Source organism: Cryptomeria japonica, chromosome 6, assembly GCF_030272615.1.
Source record: "Cryptomeria japonica chromosome 6, Sugi_1.0, whole genome shotgun sequence".
Lineage (NCBI taxonomy): Eukaryota > Viridiplantae > Streptophyta > Pinopsida > Cupressales > Cupressaceae > Cryptomeria > Cryptomeria japonica.
The window spans coordinates 283,164,152-283,185,399 of NC_081410.1; the positions used below are offsets into that span (position 1 = coordinate 283,164,152).

The following is a 21,248-nucleotide window of genomic DNA, read 5'->3' on the forward strand; positions in this document are numbered from 1 at the left end:
TTCCAAAATGTACTCAATAAACTTGTCTTAGTAGTCAAGCTTTGGAGCATCACCTAACTGAATGAAATTATAAAGCTAAATAAAATTATAAAATCAAGTAGCTTAGTAAGGGCCATCTACCCATGTGCACGTAACGTTCGATGAACAACTTGACCATTATACTACTAATTCAACATAATCGCCTTTTATGAGTTCTTTCTTGCTATTAAATCATATCTACTATTAATAAATCCTGGGTCCCCAACTCATGTCACGCCCGGTCATTACTTACTGACCTCAAACTAAAATTCAAGTAATGCCAAACATCACCTTCACACTCATAACATGTCACATGGAATGACAGAATACAATCTCAGTTTTAGAGGATGCCATTTGCACTCATACGGTATGCAGTCCAGATTTTCATGAGATATGCAAATATTAAGAGTATACATTTGGCTATTTTTATTTGTTCCCAAAATGATAATATACCTTGAAAAGCAGTTGATACATAAAAAGCTAAGCATAGTAATTTACTTGCTATTATTGATTAAAACATTTCTCGTGTGCATCCTTCCAAAATGTGCTCAATGATATTAGTGGTCAAGCCTAGGTTCGAAACCTAGCTGAACAAAATTCTCAAACCAAGTAGCATAGGAAAGGCTCATAAAGTTCAACGACCAGCTCTCCATTATGTGTTTAACGCACAAGGCACAAAACATCAAAGCTACTAATTCAATACAATTGATTTACCAGTTATTTCTTGCTATTAAATTGCATCTCCCATATAGATAAAGCCTGGGCCACCAGCCCAAGTCAAGCCCACCCATTACTTAATAAGCTCAAGCTAAAATTCAAGAAAAGCCAAAGACCACCTTCACAATCATAGCATGGCATGTGGGATGATGCAGAATACAATCTCACAATTTTAGAGGATGTCAAATCGTTTGCCACTCATACGGAATGCAGTTCAGATTTTCAAGAAACTATACTCTTGTTCAAATCTACCATAAAACATCCTGCAAGTTCAAGCTCTTTGTGTGTATGTTTTATGATGAAATTGCAGGGTTTCAGAACTGTCTCGTTCTGCAGTTCTAACAGTGCCCATACACGTTGGTTGATCTAGGAACTGGCTGGATTGAAGACATTTTGGTAACTTGACTAATTTTGTCACACAAAAACTGGAACTTGGGGACGTGGCATCGCATTCTACCATAACAAATTGCAAAAATCTTTAACCTCAGCCAAGAGACTTCCACTGAAAACATTGCTGCTTTCAAAATGGCAGTTTCAAGGTTAAATAACATCGATCTAGAGAAAAATGCTACTTCTATAGAACTCAAACATATTGGGAAAGATGTAATTGAATGGCATATCACATGCCAATGATAATACTTCCACCATGAAAACAATTTTTCTGAAGTACTTTGCATAAAAGAAAAGGCATGCTTCAAATTAACAAGAATTCATCATGATAGGAAAGCATATTTCTTATATGACCAAAAAAGTGTTTCCAACCTTAGAAGATCAAGAAAACACCATCATAATTTGAAATTACAGTAAATCAATTAAAAGTTACATAGCCAAATTCTTAAAAAAATGCTATACTTAGCAGCGGTAATCTTGAAATTGCCAACTGAATTTCACCTTAACCATTAGAATAGGACACCAGCTAACATGTAGAATTGTGAATCTCTTCCTCTCAATGGGGCCCAATGTCAATAAGCTAGCAGAGGCATTAAGATTAGCTCCCACCAAGATCGGTATGATTTCAAAGAACTATACACCAAGACCAAAATAAAAAGAAACGGCCATGGTGCATATCAGCTGAGATGGGATATATGCCAAAGTTTCCGTGATCCCTTCTCAAAAATAAAATGCTTCAACTACATGATAAATGTGATGATATTGAAACAATTAAAAAATTTCGCTAACCACAAACTCATTGTTCTTGGAAAGGCTTTTTACAATCATTTTCCAGATTTGAATATTTTTTCTCTGCTGTAATATTGGCCTCTGCTGTGTCAGATAATCCGATTAAATCAAATCAAGACCATTATTGAGTCAGTCTTCTTGTTCTGCTGCTACAGGTGAGAGAAGCTTGCACATGTGATCATCAGAATTCCAAATTTCCATCACTTGTTGACTTGAAACTTCACTTATATGAGAACCCTTGAGCTTTTGTTTGTATTCTTGCATCTCTCTTTTGTACCTTTCCTTATCCTTCAATCCAAAATCTTGATAAACCTGCAATGTGAAAATAATTAACCTTTTATTATATCTAATGGGTGTACCAGATGTAGCTAATTACAATGTAGAGCTTTTATTGTCTAATTGTAACTCGCATCAAGGGCCTGAGAAAAATTAAACACTCATCTTACCACTCTTTCTTCCTCAGTCAATTTATTCCATAGCTCCCCGATCATTTTGCTAAGCTCTCTATCTTTATCTGGATGCAGTGCTTTCAATCTTGCATGTTGCTCAGCAAAGAAGAAGTTGTAGCCACTCCTATTAGGCTTAGGGTGATCGGGATCCCTCCTAATGCGTTCCTTTTGCTTCTTCCGGCGAGCATTTAGTCCTGAAGTTGTGGTATCAAAAGTATTGCTACTTTGGAAATAAGAGATGTCTGCATGCTGTACACCTGAACCTCCAGATGGCACATGATACAAAACCCCCCTCAAAATATCTGCACCCATCTTAACTGTGACAAAATAACCATGCTCGAACTTTCCATCAATAACTCCTGTGACAGGTTGATCTACTGACGATGTGGGGTCAACTGGAGATAAAAAAATAAATACAATATATAAGTGGTTTCTATATACAAGCAAAATAAATAAATAATAGAATTGAATATTTGACTGAATGAAAATAACAACAATTAAGTGGTTTCTTTACTCATACAAAAACACACTCCAATGTAATTTAATATTTATGTACATATGATAGCTCAACAATTAATTTAAACCTCCAACAGCTGGTGCATCAAAACTTTTTGTCTTTTGCCTTTTAACATCAGGCAGCAATTCATTTGAATCAACGCAAGTACTCCCATTATCTGTTAATTGATGAACAGGATGACTTAAAGCAGGCAAAGAAGCTCCAGATTCAACAAAACATCTATGTTATACATAATCACACACTTAATTCTTCAAATTAATTTTCAATAAAAATTATTAACAAATAAATAGATATTGGTTATACATACTGGCAGCAAACTGACCCTGTGCCTGAAAGAAATAAACCTGTTCGTAGGCTTTAAGCAGGCTCACATAGTATTTACGCAAAGAAAATGAGGCACTGGTGGTAGTTGGTGGGAAGTTGAATATACCTATTATCTCCTTCCACTTTCTGTCTTTGATGACCTACCAAGAAGTGAATAGAACAATTAGATAATTAGTAGACTAAAAGCATAGACCCCAACACAAACAATATAAAAACAGCCAAAATACCTAAGATGACTAAGTCTTATCATACCAAATTTCCTGTAGAACAAAGTGGTGGAGATAGCAGAACCAATAATTATGATAAGATATCAACAGACACAAATAAGCTCACTCCAGTAGAAGTAATAAATGGATTTCTTTCCAACTATTTAAGTGTACAAGCAAATTGTCTTATACTTAATCTGGCAATGCAAGTGACGTAAAATAAAACAGCAACTAAGTAAGCCTCAAACAAAGAAACCTTTAATTGAATAGAGTCTATACTAATCAAGTAATCATGAGCTACTTCCCACTGCTTGATTGAAATGATCCATCAATGTGCATCAATGTCGCAGCAATATTCATCGTATACACACAGGCTTTTTGCATTAAAATTTAAAACCAACGAAACACCAACCTTGCCAAAATTCAGTGATTAATTTCCCAGTTCTACTTTTCAACATTATTTTTAAACACAGGAAAGTAATTTTCAATTCTCAAATAATGTCCGAAAGCAAATTGCAATTTTGATTTATACATTGTTTTTGGGAAAACATTACAGCTCAAAAATGCAAATAAAATTGACAATTTCATATATATTCTATTGGTTTTTTTTCTGAAGTTTCCCTTTTTCTCATTTTCCAATATTTCCCAGAGCAATATTTTTCAAACACTTGATGAATTTATTTAATATAATTTGAAAAACGTAGAGAAGGTTTGCACATGTTGCCAAAAGTTGTGTACGTACTGAGTATGTACCTACAGCTCATCTGTCAGAAAAATATGCTTAATTATGTAGAGCTAATTGGAACATAAAGGCTCTTCCCATTAGTGCAAACTAGGACATGATAATCTCATATCCTGTCTTTAATATGATCAATGGTGTGGCATTAATTAGCTATCACAAAACCATCTGTATATCAACTAGCTTTCACCATTCATAAGAACACTTCTGAGTAGAATAGAAAGCGTTCACTGTTCTATATGAAGAGTTCAAATTCAAATCAGGCATTTAAAAGTAATGCATCTTAATAAGTCGGTTGAATATGCCTGACAAAAATCATCAAATACAGGGAACAACTGAAAGCCAACGCTTAAACTTTTAACAGTAACAGTTTGCTCAATGACTACAAACATCAAATAATGTTGTCAAAATGTCATAAAAACATTTCTGAGTAGAGTGTGTTCACTGTTTTATATGAAGATTTCAATTTAAATTCAGGCAGTTGAAATAAATGCATCTTACTAAGCCAGTTGAATAAGCCTGACAAAAAACATCAAATACAGGGAACAACTGAAAGCCAAAACCTTAAAAAGTTATTAGTATCAGTTTTCTCATTGAATATGCACATCAAATAAAGTTGACAGAAAGTCATAAAAAACATTTCTGAGTATAATAGAAAGTGTTCACTGTTTTATATGAAGACATTTCAAATTATTACATTAATGCATCTTAATAATCCAATTGAATATGCCTGACAAAAATCATCAAATACAGGAACAACCGAACAACTGAAAGTCATCACTTAAATTTTTAACAGTAACAGTTTGCTCAATGAATAGACGTCAAATAAAGTTGTCAAAAAGTCTAAAAAACATTTCTGAGTATAACAAAGAGTATTCACTGTTTTATACTAAGACTTCAAATTTAAATCAGGTATTTGAAAGTATTGAAACTTAATAAGCCAGTTGAATAAGCCAGACAAAAATCATCAAATACAGGGAACAACTGAAAGCCAAAATTAAAATTGTTAACAGTAACAGTTTAAACCACAGTGTAAACCAGAATAAAGTTGTCAGAGAAGACAAAGCAAGAGGTTCATTTGTAAATTGTGCATCAATACAACAACTATATGCACATGATAGAACTTGCATGTGATGGCAAAGAATAACCTGCAAACATAATCTATGTTGTTGATTTTATCAAGTAAATTGCGGGTGGAAATTGTGAAAATAAGTAAAAGTTTAAAACTCAAGGCACTTAATTCTGCAACAGAAAAAGAATCTCACTTCTCATTTGGCATGCCAATGTCCTTGTTAAACTTTGACATAACAGGATTCTTTTTGGACTTGACTATGATTTTTATTGCTGTTTAATAAGTCTTCATATCTGTACTGTAAATTGTAGGTAGAAATTGTCAAAATAAGCAAAACAAAAGGCCCTTATATTCAGTAAAAGAAAAAGAACCTCCATTTTCATTCAGTATGCCAATATCCTTGCTAATCTTTTAAGTGTTAAATAATAAAAAATACAAATAAAAAGACTCATTTGAACAGCCACAAAATCCTAGTCAAGTCCAAAAAGAATCCTGTTAATTCAATCTTAGCGCCATCAATCTATGTCACAGGATTCGCCAAATTTAATTCATTTAGTTTGAAATTCAGCGAACATTACAAAAAAATCTTTTGATTCGCACTAAAATTCGTATAGATAAGGGCTTTGGGTTTTTTTATCCAGTTCAGGTTCAGATATGGGGCTGGGACTGCTTTAGATTCATCCAAAATCTGTCACAGGCTTTCTTGATTATATTCTGCAATTGAGAAGCCCTGATAAATTAACCTGTGCATGTTCTTTCAATTGCAGTACAAGTGATAGTAATGACAATAAACAATAGTTGACTCCGCAACTTGTGACAAAGAAGAGCCCAAGCTCCAACCACAGGGATTGGAGGTGCAGATCTGTTTTTCCATTGTAGAGAGAAGGGAAACTGCCATGAGATTCAGGCATGGATGAGTATTTTAAGTGAAATCCACATTTGTTGCCATCCACTTCTTAATTTCCTTGCCATGCCCTTCTTAGTCTATGGTTATGCATTTTAAAGTTTCTTGATTATTTTATTTTTGCATTATTTTTTCTTTTTGATCATTCTAGTTGACCCTTCCATTAGACTTAGCATTACTATCATTATTCATAATTTTCATTGATTATTTCTATTATTTTAAAATATTTAATGATTTTTAATATATTTATGTAGGTATTATTAATTATTCATAATGTATATATTTTTTAAAAAATTATTTTAGATTTATTCTAGTCGAATTAATCACACATTTTTTTGGTGATTTTTTTTTGCCAAACTTGATCAAAATTTTATATTTGCTGAATGCGAACACAAACCTTGTGACATCACCATCAATAATACAATATGTCATAGAAGAGACAAATTACAAGATGTGTTATTCAGAACAAATATCTGGGAAACAGTTTATTTGGAATTTGGTTGTGATACTGCAGTGTCCAGCAATAAGGTCTGGTCTTTATATCTGTTAAATATTCATTTACCAACATAGCAACAAAAAACTTGATGGAACATATTTTTGCTGAGTACACAATGGTGAAAAGCTAAAATAAAATTAGAAAATGACCAGCAGAGCACAGAAGTCAAGGTACAAAAAGTATAATTAATAGAAGATGCATAAAGGCAGAGATCAACAAAGGAAGCTGTTATCTTTATGACTTAACTCTTTTTGTGGATGCTTAGATTTTTATCCATACATGAAAGTTGACCTGACAAACTTAAAGGTTGCTTCTTAATTAAATGTTGCATCACAGTATCAGTTTATTTAACAGACATCCAATATATAAAGGTTACAAAGTTCTCAAATTTATTGAAACATTGTTAGTGTAAATACTAAAAATCTATTTAAGTTTCTGAAGAATAACGATCAGCTTGCTGTTCCAAAAGAATAATTAGCATTGTTTCTTATAGCATGATGTGAATACAAGGCTCAGATCTCAAAATTGACTTCCCTTGTGTTAAATATAGCTATACTCAAACAGAAGACATGGGTCATGATTATTCAAATCTTTCTGGTCCATATGAAATAATGATCCTTTCATTTTCACTTGTTTCAATATGAAATGTAACAATTACTTTTATAAAAATTCTCCACAAATAAAGTAAGCATTTGGAGGAACAAATCTCAAAAACAATGAAAATTAAATTTGATGATATGCATATGTTCTAAATATCAATGAGAACAAAATTATAAACTTATAATTATGAACACTTGATAAACTCTCAATAACAGAAGTAAACAAACTGATTCCAACATGGACCCTTAAAATCAATGATCAAGACTGAACAGTAAGGAAAATCCATGTTGTTACCTTTGAAAGGCCACCACGAGCAGTAACCTCCACATAGAGACGATGCAAATCCAATTCCTTTCCTCCAATTGTTGGAACTCTGAAGGACAGGACAGGTCAAAATTTGTAAACCTTGAACCTCGTGCATATCATTGTGCTTAACAAATCATCAAATGTGTACAAAAACTGCCACTTTAAACTAAAGATTACAACACAGTCAAAACATACCACAGACAGGACCCTAAACCACAAACAGGATCCTTATCTATCCCTCTATTTCAGACCACAACCATATTTCTTCAAAACAAGACCTGACAGTTTTTCTTAACCTTATCAAGAGAAAGGGCAACCAATTTGAGGCAAGCTGTCTTAATCAAAATTTCAAGAGTTTAATACTCAACTCTAGCAAATAGAAGAGTGTTAGCCATTAGTCTTCCATGCTTCCGTGATTTAAAATTAAACTGATTTATAAAAGGAGCGAGCATATGAATTCTGGGTCGACTTCCAACCCTCTTCAAGCCCAGCAAGTCACTGAGTAATCAGAATAAGAAATTGATTCTGTCATATTTTTTCTTACACAATTTACCAAAAAAAAAAGATCCCCCAGATTCCTTGCTGAATATGTGCTTCCATCGCATCTATAAAGCAAGCGATTGTCATTCCAAAATATCTAATCTATTTCATGCTGCTTCGCATGTTCACAATTTCTTAGCTCTTATCTGTATATTTAAATTTATCTTTCTTATGGTTTTATGCTTAGCATGGCATCGATGAGAACTACAAGAAGAGAAGCATGTAGTTATTGCGAGACCTAGAATAAGGACTGAGGTAATAGGAGTTTCTATGGCCCAAAAAGGAAAATCCACAATGAAGCTCTCATGGTAGAGAGTGGATAGTCAGGTAACATTTATAACAACAATTTGGTAGAAATGTCAATCTATGAGTATCAAATTCATGGATCAGCCTCTTAAAACCCTTACCTTCCAAACCTATGGCAGTAACAACTTGGTAGAAACAGCCTCTTGAAACCCTCTACTTCCAAACCTACGATGGTATCAAACCTGTTTGGTTTTCCTCAAATATGTGACCATCCCAGCCTTATAAAAAGGAAATGTTACCCTACAGAAAACAACATGGGAGAATAACTCGATAAAATAATCTGATTGGTTTCTACCATCAGACTAGCTACTTTATAGCTATAGACACAATATCCACCCGAGCATTATTGTAAAATGCGTCGAACCCATTAGCGTCATTCACAATGGAAGATTAATTGAGCTCATAGAAAGGAAAAAAATGAACCAACAAAGTGCACCCAAATAAAATCTTTAATCCCCTAAGCTGCTACACCTTAAGATTACTGAAATAGAAGAAGGAAACAGTGAAAAAAACAAATGAAAAACTTACTGATATTTGGAGCCCACAGCGAAATGGAACTGGTTCAGTGTTTTAAAAAAGAGATCACGATTGGCAACTACTTCGTCATGTTTAACCAGAGGCAAAGGAGAAGAAGGTCCTATTTCCTGAGGCACACAGACAGCCTCAGCCTCCTCTTGCTCTTGCTCTTTCTCTTTCTCTTTCTCCTTCTCCTTCTCCGACTGCCCCTCAACACCCGGCGCACTTGGCTGCTGCTCCTCCGACATACTAAGTATATATACTATACCATTAACCCGCTAATATATTTTTCATTTACAGACAATCGGAAGAAGCAATGTTTTAGCCCTCCAAAAACTTTACACTTTAGCCAAAAATTGAATGAATAAAATCCCAGTAAGTAAAAGCCTTAACTATTTCATTATCATTACTATCAACACAGTTTTACTCTTGTTCGCGCATGCTTACATCAATCAATCAATCAATTGGCGAGGGAGATTACAAGTATGGAAGTATAACAGAAGGAAGAGAAGAAAATCAAAATATAAGCTAAAATCAAAATATAAGCTAAAATCAAAATATATGGAAAGAAGTGAAATGCTTGTATTAAACGAAGGAATATTTCGGCATTCCGCTGTAATGAATCTTGATCCTACCCTATTTCTCTTCCTCTTCTAGTGCTTTTTCTTTTCCTTATTAAAATCGCATGCATACCCAATGCCCATGCTTTGTCTTTGACCCCCGCTCATTAGAGCTTTTTCTTAATGCATATATTACCAAGTAGGTTGAATATTTTATATTTTTATGTGGAAGTTGAAGTTAACCATTTCTTTTATTTATGATTTGATTTATATTGAGTAGTTTATTATAATATTCAGTATTATGATCAGATCACTTTTATACATATAGATTTTTATTCTAAATTTTAAATTAATTTATTTAAAATTGAAATTATGTTCTTTTTTTCTTATTAGATGTTATGAGATAATCAAAGAACGGATTACTTTAAATTACATGGTAATATAATGTATTTAGAAATTAACTTTAGTTCATTTGAATCATCTAAGAGGAATCTAGAATCTATTAGCATTAAATACAAAAAGATAAACTAAAAAAGTGTTACATTAACATTTTAAGAGCATATGACAAGATTGCCTACTGTCTTCAATATTTGTTTTATCATTGTTGAATCGGCCCACTTAGAGGCTTAACCAAAGGAGAACAAAATTTTGTCTATCAAGTTCCTAAAGATACCATTTTCTTAGACATGGATGTATTAAATCGAGGTGAATTATTCATAGTTAGCACGTTTCTAACATATTATTTCCATAGGCAAAGTTCAAATCTATGCACAAGATTGACTTTCGTAGGCATGGCCTTAAACTTGATAATTGACAAAGAATTTAACTAGTCACATATCATCAACCAATTTTGCCAACTAGTATTCTAGTTTTATCACCTCCTCTAGTATGGATTAATTGATCAAATTAAGCACACTCCAAATACAATATCTGTTTGGGATTCAATGCATTCATATGAGATATATTGAGATGTTTTGAGGCAAGCTTTAGCTAAGATCATCATCCCATCTAATTGTACTCCTATAAAGGTAGTTAGAATTCTTGAGCCTATTATCAAAATAGCTCTAAGATTTCATTTGTGCTTCATAAATTGTCTCCTCTCCATGTTATTCAAGAATGTCAACCATTATATATTATGGTTAAGTATGGAGATATTGAGATCAAATGAGCCTTATTTGATAATGGATCTAGTTTAAATATGTGTATTAAAGATTTTTTGGATATGATCAAGGTTAATTGTATTAATCTTGAAGTCTCAATCAAAGGGTTTCATAATGTGATGCAGAAGCCTCTTAATTTTTTTACTTTGTTAATTGTTCTAAGACCTCTTACCTTTGATACCATGTTCCATTAGATACCTAGTTCATTAGTGTGCAATGTAATTTCAATTTTTCATCAGATTCACGATAGGGGTGTTGTACCTTCTACACTTCATCAAGCTTTAAAATTTATTCATAATAATACAAGATTCATAATAACATAAAATTATAACCCTTGTTAATATTGCCAAGTGATTAAGAAACAAAATATTTGGTTCCTCCTAATTGGTTAATTGTATAATATTTTTCATTCACTTTATTTTCTTTAACACGTGTGAAAGTACAAAAATGAGCAAACTCCAATCATCCCCAATATCAACATGAGGTGTAAATAAAGGAAAGAGTATGGATTCAACAATATATGGTTACTCTAGTAAAAATAATTTAGGTTATTCATTTTCATTTTATAGTGTAGTATATTGTAACCGTGTACAATTTCACACTCTATTTGGGGCCCTACTTTAATATGCTTTCTCTTGGGTTATTTTAAGCCTATATGTGGGCCTTATCCTATCCCATTGTCATCATGTGCTAATTTCAAGACTGGATCATATTTTTGGGATCCTAGTACTCTACCACCACTTTGTCTAGTCCCTATTTAAGAGGACTAGGGTATCCAATGTCCTAGTCCCTCCAAAAGGAGCCCAAATTTAAATGTGTGTGAGTGTCAACATTTGTTTTGTGATTTGATCATTGGATGTTGGTATAAATTCATGAATACCTTATGAGCCCTATATAAAGAAATATTTTATCATTCACAAGCTAAAGAGTAAGAAGTTCCAAGGATTCCCCAAATCAAGAGCAGATTTAAGTATAAGGAGTAGCAAGTTATAGCAACCTAAATTCAAGAATGACTGTACCATTGATTTTGTTATCTTTTGTCATGTTATTGCATCAACACTTGGAGGACTTGCCTAAAGAGCATTGCATCATCACCTTTATGTGAAACCCTTTGAGAGGGTTTCGTAGCTAAGGCATAATCATTTCATTTTAGTATTTTCATTATTACAAGCATTCTTTTTACATCATCATAATTATTATGAATTTGAGAACTATTTACTATGGTGTTAGCATGGACAATGACAGGAGATCCACAAACGGAGCTCCTCTCTTAAAAAGTGGAGAAATGTCCACTCCAAGGTTCTAAAAGGCTAGGTCTTAGCTGCACAAGATAGATCAATGCAAACATATATGATAATAAACAAGGGGCTTGCTAGTATCCACACTTACAAGATTGGAATTATGATGCCTTTACTTCTAAATGTTGAAAATCTTCCTTTGGGGGTATTTTCTAATATGGATCTGCAGCAACTCAAAACAATAGCTCTATTATAATAAAACTACTCTAATCTCCTTAGCACAAAATAAATGACAACATATGAAGGTTAGGGGAATATTTCAAAAGTAGAACTACCAGACAATATTCATCACAAGATCATTCAAAGCCTCAACGATTAAACTACATCAATTTAATCATACTTGCATAAATTAGATTAACACAACTCATACAAATATAATTCAATCACCAAAGGAACAAGATAAAAGGTAAATTTTTAAAATTTATCAAACTGTAACCTGGTCATACCCATGTGCACATGCAAGACAAATGCCTAATATACACTCCAATATTTTTATGCAGCTAAGTTATCTTTGCAATTGAATAATCAAATGAATAATACTACCCAATTACTAAGCTTGTTTGAATCATTAACACAAACTGAGATATGAAATATGAACATACTTCATCCACATTTCACAAAATTTAGCAAAGAAACCCACACCAAAAATTGCATTAATATCTCATGAAAATGTGTATGTCAACAATCCAACCCTTTTTACAATCAAAATAAGGGTTTATATAGAGTTTACAAGTGCATATTACAAACCCAAAATCAGGGTTTTTGGGAAAATTAAAGCCCAAAATTAATTATAATTAGCAAGAACACTCCCTGAAACTACACCTAAACTATAGATATAGCTCCTTAAACTCTATCCAAGAGGTAGATGACTGATTTGGGTAGCCAAATTCGAAGAAAAACATAGCTTCTACCATCGTTTTGAACTGTTGTTAACTATTGTTATTTCTTCCATAGGTTTGCATATAAAAATGTGGGTTTTTCCTTCCCTTTATTTGTTGCACTTCATCTATCAGTTGCTAGAGTTTTCTAGTCATGAAATACGAGAAAAAATAACCTTTCATTTGCTACATTTGACCCCCTACAAAACTAGAACTTAACTAGTAAAAAATTGAAAACATTTTTTCCTTCTTAGTTGGTTGTCCTTCACTTGTGAACTTTAAAATTTCTTTCCAAAGTTTGAAGTGTTTCACTTCACTAATTTACCATTCTTTCTAGAAAATATTGATTAAAATTTTATACCATATTATGAAGCTCTTCAATATCTAGCGTCTTAGTGGATTTAAAATTTATTGCCAAATTCTTAAGGAAGGATTGAGACTTCTTCTTACCATCTTCAAATTGATGGAGTTTGACCTTCATTATTTTCAGATTAGTCTCAAGAGCTTAAGGTTCAGTTATACCAGTTTGCTTGTACAACATCGGTTTATACCCTTTCATTTGTATGTTAATCAGTGTTTCATTTTAGCACCTTGTTGGCAATCCACTTCAACTTGGAAAAAACACCAAGTGCTATGTAAAACAGGTCTCTGTCAAACTCTTTAAAACTGCAACCCATGCTTTATGCTTATTCTTGATCTTTGGGAAGTTAGGTTCAAGATTTTTTCTTAGCAGGAAATGCTTAGTAAATTTAGGGGCTCTTTGCAGTGGGATGGTTCTATGAGAATTTTCACCTCTGCTACAGGTGGTCACTTGGCAATAGAACCTTTTTTCTACTTACTAGAGGTTATATAAATAGTAGTTTTTACCTTTGGTCTAATGACAATTTTTGGCACAGGTCTACATTGTTAGCATGATTGGCAAGTTAAGAAGAGTTGTTGTTGTTGGCATTGATTCAATAGCTATCAAACTCTTAAACACAACCTCTATCTCACACACCTCATAAATAGGAGATACAATACAAGAAACCATCAAACAATATTATAAAACCATAGGCTAAAACCACCCAATAAAGTAGAGTCGACCTTATCTTCAATCTAGATGCCCTATGATGTGTGAAAACAAACATCAACACGTGTTCCTCCCTTTTATGATTCAATTATGTATCTGATGCATTTTTATATTTCCTATTTTAGAAGTCCAAACTTGAGGAGGCCATAACTTGTAAAACTAGGTGTCTGATTGATGAACTGTTTGAAGCACCAAAAAACTCGCGAAGTGATTTATCACCTCGTAACCCACTATGCCAATTACACCCACTTTTTAGGGTGTTTCAGAGGGTCTAAATTCCTCAAAATCCATTATCTTTTCAAATAATTAGGGTGAGCAGTCCTTGTGCATTTTGTCCTTGAAGGCTTGTATGATAATGGGAGCACTATTCAACTCTAACTTTTCATTTGGAAGGGTTCCATGAAGACTTTCAACAAACTCCTTAAACACAAGATAGTAGAGAATTGATTATATTAATTTTCTCAATGACCTTTCCCTTAGCCTTCTTATACTCTCGTACAACCATTTTCATGGCTCTTATCAATTCTACTATGTACCCATATTTGAGTCTTCAAACAAAACTCCCTTATCATGTAGTAATTTTTCATCAAAAATCTTTACCAACCTAAGGGTAGGGAGGTAGTCATCCCAAAAAAGAATTGATTCTTTAGTGTTTATTCCTTCTTTCCCCTCACCTATCAATAAGCCATCAATTATAGTTAATTTTCCCTACAAATAATCTTATTCTATCGCAACGAGGAATAATTGTTTCTCCAAGCTTCTCAAATTCAGCCCTCCAATTTAATGCAATAGGAATGAAAGAATCTCCAACTGAACTGATGCCTGATAGACCCTATGTCAATGTAGCTTGGATTCTTGTGGAATCATTTGCATCAATTGGACCAAGGAGTTGACTAATATACTTCCTTAATTCTTTATTTTGAGCCTTCAACTCTTCCTTGGTCTCTTCCTCCATGTCCATTCTCTAAAAGATTGTATTCATAGCTTGCCACAAGGAATGCCTTTCTCCTTCTTTTTTTTGCCCCAAATATATTTCTTGAATTTGATAATCTTTTGACTATATTTCACTTTTAAATTTGTCTACCAAGGGCACAATTATTTGGGCCTTTTAGTGCCCAGATGCATCAGTAGTGACTATCGAAAGTTTCCTTGTTTGTTTCTTAGGGTCAAGGGTTCTGAAGGTCTTCTCAAGCATAGAGAAATCAACTTCTTCCACTTCATTATATCTCCTTTCTCTATGTGCGAATGTCTTGGCTAACCAAGTAGGATTTGATCCCACACTTGTTATCTTTATTTCTTGTTGACTTACATTATCTTGGCGCTACTCTTCTCTCACTTTATCTTTTGCATTTTCAATCTATTCTTCTCTTTGATTTCTCATATTCTGATGAAGCTCTTCATCTTGTACATGCTCAATTTCTTCTTGATTATTGTCTTGTCCATGCTCTCTTGGTTCCTCTCCATTCTCATGTTTTATCATAGATGTATCAGGTTCTTGTTGTTGTTCTTGATTATGAGGTACATATACATCTTCTTGTTGTTTCTCATGGAGCACCTCTTGTTGTTCATGTGATGGAGCTCATCAATTTGTTGTTCACCATTTGGCAGGAGATCATCTTGCACTCGCTCTTAACCTTCTCCAAGATCTCTTCCCAACACAGAGAGTAAAGATTCCTCAATAGCCTTGTCAAAAGTCTCAATTTATAATATAGTACCAAGAGGATGTGTGTACATTTGACTTGGAAGGACTTCAATATTTAGATGTGGCATTTCTTCTAACGACTCATTTTCTTGAGTAAGGTCTTCTTCATTTCTCACCTCTTCTTCTCCTCCAAGTGCTTGTTGTTCTGACTCAACTTCTTTATCAGTTTTAGCCTCAATATCAATTTCTATGTGGATAGTTTCTCTTAGCATGCTCCTATGGTACCTCTCCTAAAGAATATAGTTGGGGACCTTCTCCCTAGGGGATTCATGGTTTGTGGTGTAGAAGGAGTGATAATATAAGTTTAGTGTGTTTGCTCACCTTGTCGCAGCATGGGAGTATCAAGCCTCATCCTCTTCCTTCTCTATAATTATAGTCCAAGGTATTCCTCCTCTTTTGACCAATATTGAATTACTCTTATAGGAGGAGGTCCCTTAGGACCTTTTCTCAACCTTTTATACATCGTTGTGTCTTCTTAAAGAATCTCCTTAGACCTCTCCTTCACTTTGGTCAATCTTGTTCTATGGTGGATAGAGTATGAATGAGGAGATACAAGGGTGGAAGGTGTCTATTTTCCCTTCCTAGATTAAGGAGTGCTAGAAGAAGGTCCCCCCTGAGTTCCTTTCTTATAATTAATATGTTAGTGCACTTTTAGTGGAACTTGTTCTACATATGGCCTTGCATTCCCTATATGATTCTTAGGAGGGGATCATCTTCTGGATGAGGAGGTAGCTTTCTTACTTTTTGAGGTGTTTTTCCCATGTTGTGATGATTGAGTCTCCACTTGAAGAATAGGCAACATTTTATATGGGTGACTTAGTCATTCATTAGTAAAACTCTTTACATATTTTGATTTCTTGCTCATATCCTCAAGCTCCATGAAATTGGGGTCAACATTTTGAATTGCAATATCAAAGATTCTCTTTTCTTCATACAAAGGATGTAACCTATTTTGACTATCATGCTTTTTTGCCTCATTTGATATCTATAATTTTTTAGCTTGATGTGCTAGATCAAGATCCAATCTACAATAATCCCAAATTCTTACCTCATGATCATATGCACAATTTGCCCAATGATCCTCAATGTCAGGTACATGCTTGAAATATGAGCCCATGACTTTACTTAATATACCTACTGAATCAAAACTACTATGCTCAATCTCCAATAATCTTAGAGAAAATTCTAGGAGCTCCACTTCAACACTCTTTACAACTTTATGTTATTGTGAGGATCCAGTTAGTACTGAGACGGGGGGGGTGTGGGGGGTGAATCAGTGATAACAATAAACTATAATCTTTCACCAATCTGAAAACACTTCTAAAAAATGGTTCATAACCATTACCAGTAACTACTCAATCAATCACTTAAAGCAGATTTACCAAACTACTTATTCATGTGTCCATCAACATGTAAGCAATGTAAAGATATCAAATCAACCACCATATGAACACAAAGATTTTTCATTTGGAAACCCAAATGGGAAAAACCACAATGGGAATTGGTACCCACAAAATATGCACTCTTTCGGAATGTGCCATGTTAAAGGCCTAGCCCGGTTAAGAGCTTTACAATAATGCCTGGTTAAGAGAAGACCTTGTTTTGATTAAGTAAAACAAGGTATTTGAAAGGTACCCGAACCTTTTACAAGCCAGGAAAACAAAAATGCTAAAAAAAGTGCCTGATCACTTTAAAAAGTCAAAATGAACCAACTGGAAGGGCACATCTTAATACATCATTACATAAAACTTGAAACAGACAGCAAAAGGAAAGTAAAAGACAGCAAAGAGACAGAACCAAGGACAACAACTGGAACTAAATACTATTCAGAATCTCCTCAGCATGAACAACCATTTGTTTCATGTTGTTCATTGAGGTCTTCATATCCTCCAGCTCACGACCTTCGATGTTGACCTTATTCTTTGTGTTGGCTCTGGTCCTCCTTTCATGACCCTTCTTGTTCACCTGCTCTTTATCACCATCCTTCTCTGCATTTTTCTCGTACCCGTTGATAAAGATGTTCATGTTGTCCACTGAAGATTTAACGATTTGGAAAATTTGTTCAACAAGTTACTTGACATTGTGCTCCAGCTTGTCAATTCTACTACCAAAATCTTTCAGTTTGTTGTCAATTTCCTTTCTATCTCCCATCTCATTGACCTTTTTCTCCGTGGCTAAGATTTTTCCAATCATACATTCAATAGCTTGCGCATTATGCAGAATGACCACTAACTCTTTAACATGCTCCGCCAAGGGCTTGTCACCCACTATAATTCTTGCCATGGCCTGTGTATCAGTTTTTAGACTATTAATATCCTTCACCAAAGTAGTAATGGTCTCATAGAAAGCCTTAATGGTATCTTTGTCACCACTATCACTTTGACCCCCTTTTTCCTCGTTATGCAAACTAGTGGTATTCATGGTCTCCACGATTTCCAAATTATCCTTAACCAGGTTACCCTCCCCTTCTTTGTCCTGACTATTAGTCCTCTTATTGTCATCATCCTCCTCCTCAAACTCAACCAGAACATAATTGAGATCAGAATTGCTACCCTTTTTAGTATTCTTTTTCTGAGCCTTCTTTCCAGAGGCTTTCCCTTTCCTCTTTTTAATAGGTTTTTCCTCAAGGGAATCAATTTCAAAGTCCGACATTTCAAATTCTACAATAATCCTCCTCTTCTTGGCCCTAATCCTCCTATTTTTTCTATTTTCTTCTGACTCTCCCTCGGTCTCAGAATCAAAGTTGAAACCACTATCCTTACTTTCTGTAGTCTCATCTCTGGCATTTTTGCCTTTAATAGGCTTTTCAATGCACTTCCCCTTTAGCATTTTATAAACCAAGACCATAAGCCCTTGGTGGAGGGCATGATCGCCTTTAGGGTCCTTCTGGATCTCCTTTGTAGTATGATCCATTGAACAGGCCAGGTAATAGGGAAGGCTAATCCTTTCTCCATGACGGAAATGGTTAAGAAGGACGAAGTGATGCCCATAAGCCCTGGTAAACCTACCATCTAAGGTAATATATTCAATAGAAGCAAATAAGACAAACCTCCATGCCCTGCAAATTCTCTTCGGGGAGTGGTAGGAGTTGTAATATATTCAAGAGTAGACCTTGTTAGGAGTCACCCAGTGAAGGGATTTTAACCTCAGCTCTGTTAGGAGCTCTACTCTGTTAGGAGTAACCTTGCTAAAGGATTTAAACCCAAATTAATGAGCCACCCAGTTAAGGGATTTACAACATCAGGCCTATTAGGACCTACTCAGTTAAGGGATTTTAATACTGCTGCAACTGTTAGGAAACAACAGGTAAATGATCTGATCAATGCACTCTCTGCTTGCTACTAAAGATCCATTTCAACTCCAATCTGCTTCACACATGCAGACATCTCAATTTGGTTTGGCACACTCTCCTTCTCTGATCACCGACAAACTAAACCTTCTCAGACCCGACCTAAATACACTTTACAACTAGATCAGTTACATAACCCTAACAACATTCAAAATACATTGATTTTACATCATAGATCATATCATATCATTAAAAATCATTACAGATCATTACAATAAATTTCAAGACAGTTACAGTCATTGAATGATCATAACACATCACCGCACATCGATCTAATAAGCTATCAAACCCTTATCACATTTTGCAAAGCACTTCATTGTTTCCCAAGAAATTCAATCCTTCTATGTGCTTAAATGCAATCTTATCATCACACACGGTTTTTGACACATCACCACTAAGTAATGAACATGATAAGATTCACCGCCAAACCATAAAACATCATCGGTTAAAGATCTTGACATCGGTTCTCAAACCCTACACTAAATAAACAACAATCAATTACAAACATGACTATCGTTTCTCCAAACATGATATGATACCTATCATAGACTCATTATAATGTCATAAGCATACATTCCAAACCGCAACATGTAACTCAACATGGATCTCTAGCGCAACCATCTCCTTCTATGTTCCTGCTTACCGGTTCATTGTCAACTTAGCAAACATTCCATTACCGATTAGGCTTAGATAACTTAGATAACTTAGATGACATACCAAACATAAACAAACATGGTTTCCATCAATGAAAACACAAATAACTGATCATAAAGCATCATATCACAATTATATCATCACCAACAGTCCATCAATATATCATCATCATCCTTTACCGGTACATCATCATCTCTATTACTTATGCCAATATGCCAACATTCTCCCCCTTTGGCATTGATGGAAACACTAAAAGAATACAACACCAAAATAATCAACTAATGACAAATACCAGGAACTCATCATTCCATGTTGTACTAATTCGTGTTTCACTTGATCTTCTCCTCCTTTGCATTACTTCTCCCTATCATTGTTCTTCTTCCTACCATTTTTCTTCTCCCCCTTCGACAACAATGCCAAAGGTGAAAAGGCATCTTCTATCTTCATTTTTGTTGCTTCATCTCTGCTGCTCCCCCTGAGGAGTATCCCACTTCTCATCAATCCATAACGAAAGATATTCAAGAAGTCAATTGGATTGATGCTTCCACATCTTCTTAGTTGACCTTCGATAGGGGTATAACCCCTAACTTACCTCTGAGATATTCAAAGGTAGCCTTAGGTAATGGCTTAGTGAATATATTTGCCAACTGCTCCTTACTTGACACATGATCCAATCTCACTTTCTTTTCCTGCACCCTTTCTCTCAGAAAGTGATACTTCAATTCAATATGTTTAGTCCTAGCATGCAGTACTGGGTTCTTTGAAATGTTTATAGTACTAGTGTTATCATAATATATGATCACCGATTCTTTCACATCCTACTTGAATCCTTCCTAGACATGTCTCATCCATATTGCTTGTGTACAATTCATGGATGTAACCACATACTCTGCTTCTATTGTAGACTAAGAAATACAAATTTGTTTCTTACTAGTCCAAGATACCAGTCTTCCACCTAGAAAGAATGTACCAGCGGTTGTGCTCTTTTGGTCATCTATATTTCCTGCCTAATCAACATTAGTGAATACCTACAAATAAAAATTGCCTTCATATGGATACCGCAATCCATAATAAACTATCCCTATAAGATATCTGAATATTCTCTTTACTGTTGTCATATGTGTCTCCTTAGGGCTCTCCTGAAATCTTGCTATTAAACCAACTACATGGGCAATATCTAGTCTACTATGAACAACATAATGAAGTTTCCCAATCATATATATGTATGCCTTCTCATTCACTGAGGGTGAATCATCTTCTTTTGACAATCTGCAACCTGTAACCATAGGTGTTCCAACTAGTTTATAGTCTTCCATTCCAAAGGTCTTTAACACTTCCTTCACATACTTGGACTGACTGATAAAAATACCACCTTCTAGCTGTTGGACCTGCAAACCAATGAATTTTTTTTTATCTCACCTATCAGAGACATTTCAAACTCTTCCTTCATCTCATCTACAAAAGTCATACACATATCATCATTTCCTCCAAATATGATGTCATCAACAAATACTTCTGCAATCAACATCTTGTCTCCTTCAGTCTTCAAATAAATATTGTTGTCCTTACTAGTTCTCTGAAATCCTATCTTTATCAGATGTGCATGAAGTCTTTCAAACTATGCCCTTGGTGCTTGCTTTAATCCATATAATGCTTTATGCAGTTTGCATACCACATATCCTTATCTTC

General features: G+C 34.4%; 1 protein-coding gene across 6 annotated transcripts; it reads right to left on the reverse strand.

Moving 5' to 3' along the window:
* Nucleotides 1-1,503: 1,503 nt before the first annotated feature.
* On the reverse strand, nucleotides 1,504-9,599 carry LOC131032007 (high mobility group B protein 15). 6 transcript variants are annotated; one of them, XM_057962926.2, is made up of 6 exons: nucleotides 8,902-9,598; nucleotides 7,516-7,594; nucleotides 3,311-3,344; nucleotides 2,948-3,037; nucleotides 2,361-2,758; nucleotides 1,504-2,226 (listed from the first exon to the last, which is right to left on the reverse strand). In XM_057962926.2, exons 1-6 carry the CDS (start codon nucleotides 9,135-9,137, stop codon nucleotides 2,044-2,046), a joined length of 1,020 nt encoding a protein of 339 aa, XP_057818909.1. In that variant the 5' UTR covers nucleotides 9,138-9,598; the 3' UTR covers nucleotides 1,504-2,043. The 6 variants fall into 6 exon arrangements, with proteins under 6 accessions (XP_057818909.1, XP_057818883.1, XP_057818876.1 ...); XM_057962900.2 differs by having other exon boundaries at nucleotides 3,203-3,344; nucleotides 8,902-9,597; XM_057962893.2 differs by having other exon boundaries at nucleotides 3,188-3,344; nucleotides 8,902-9,595.
* Nucleotides 9,600-21,248: the final 11,649 nt, after the last annotated feature.

Excerpts from the sequence above, each read along its gene's own strand:
- LOC131032007 (XM_057962893.2), bottom strand. The coding sequence starts at position 9,137 with ATGTCGGAGGAGCAGCAGCCAAGTGCGCCGGGTGTTGAGGGGCAGTCG. Across the intron at positions 7,595-8,901 it reads GCTGTGGGCTCCAAATATCA|AGTTCCAACAATTGGAGGAA; the intron begins GTAAGTTTTTCA and ends CCTGTCCTTCAG. Across the intron at positions 2,759-2,947 it reads TGATGCACCAGCTGTTGGAG|TTGACCCCACATCGTCAGTA; the intron begins GTTTAAATTAAT and ends TTTTATCTCCAG.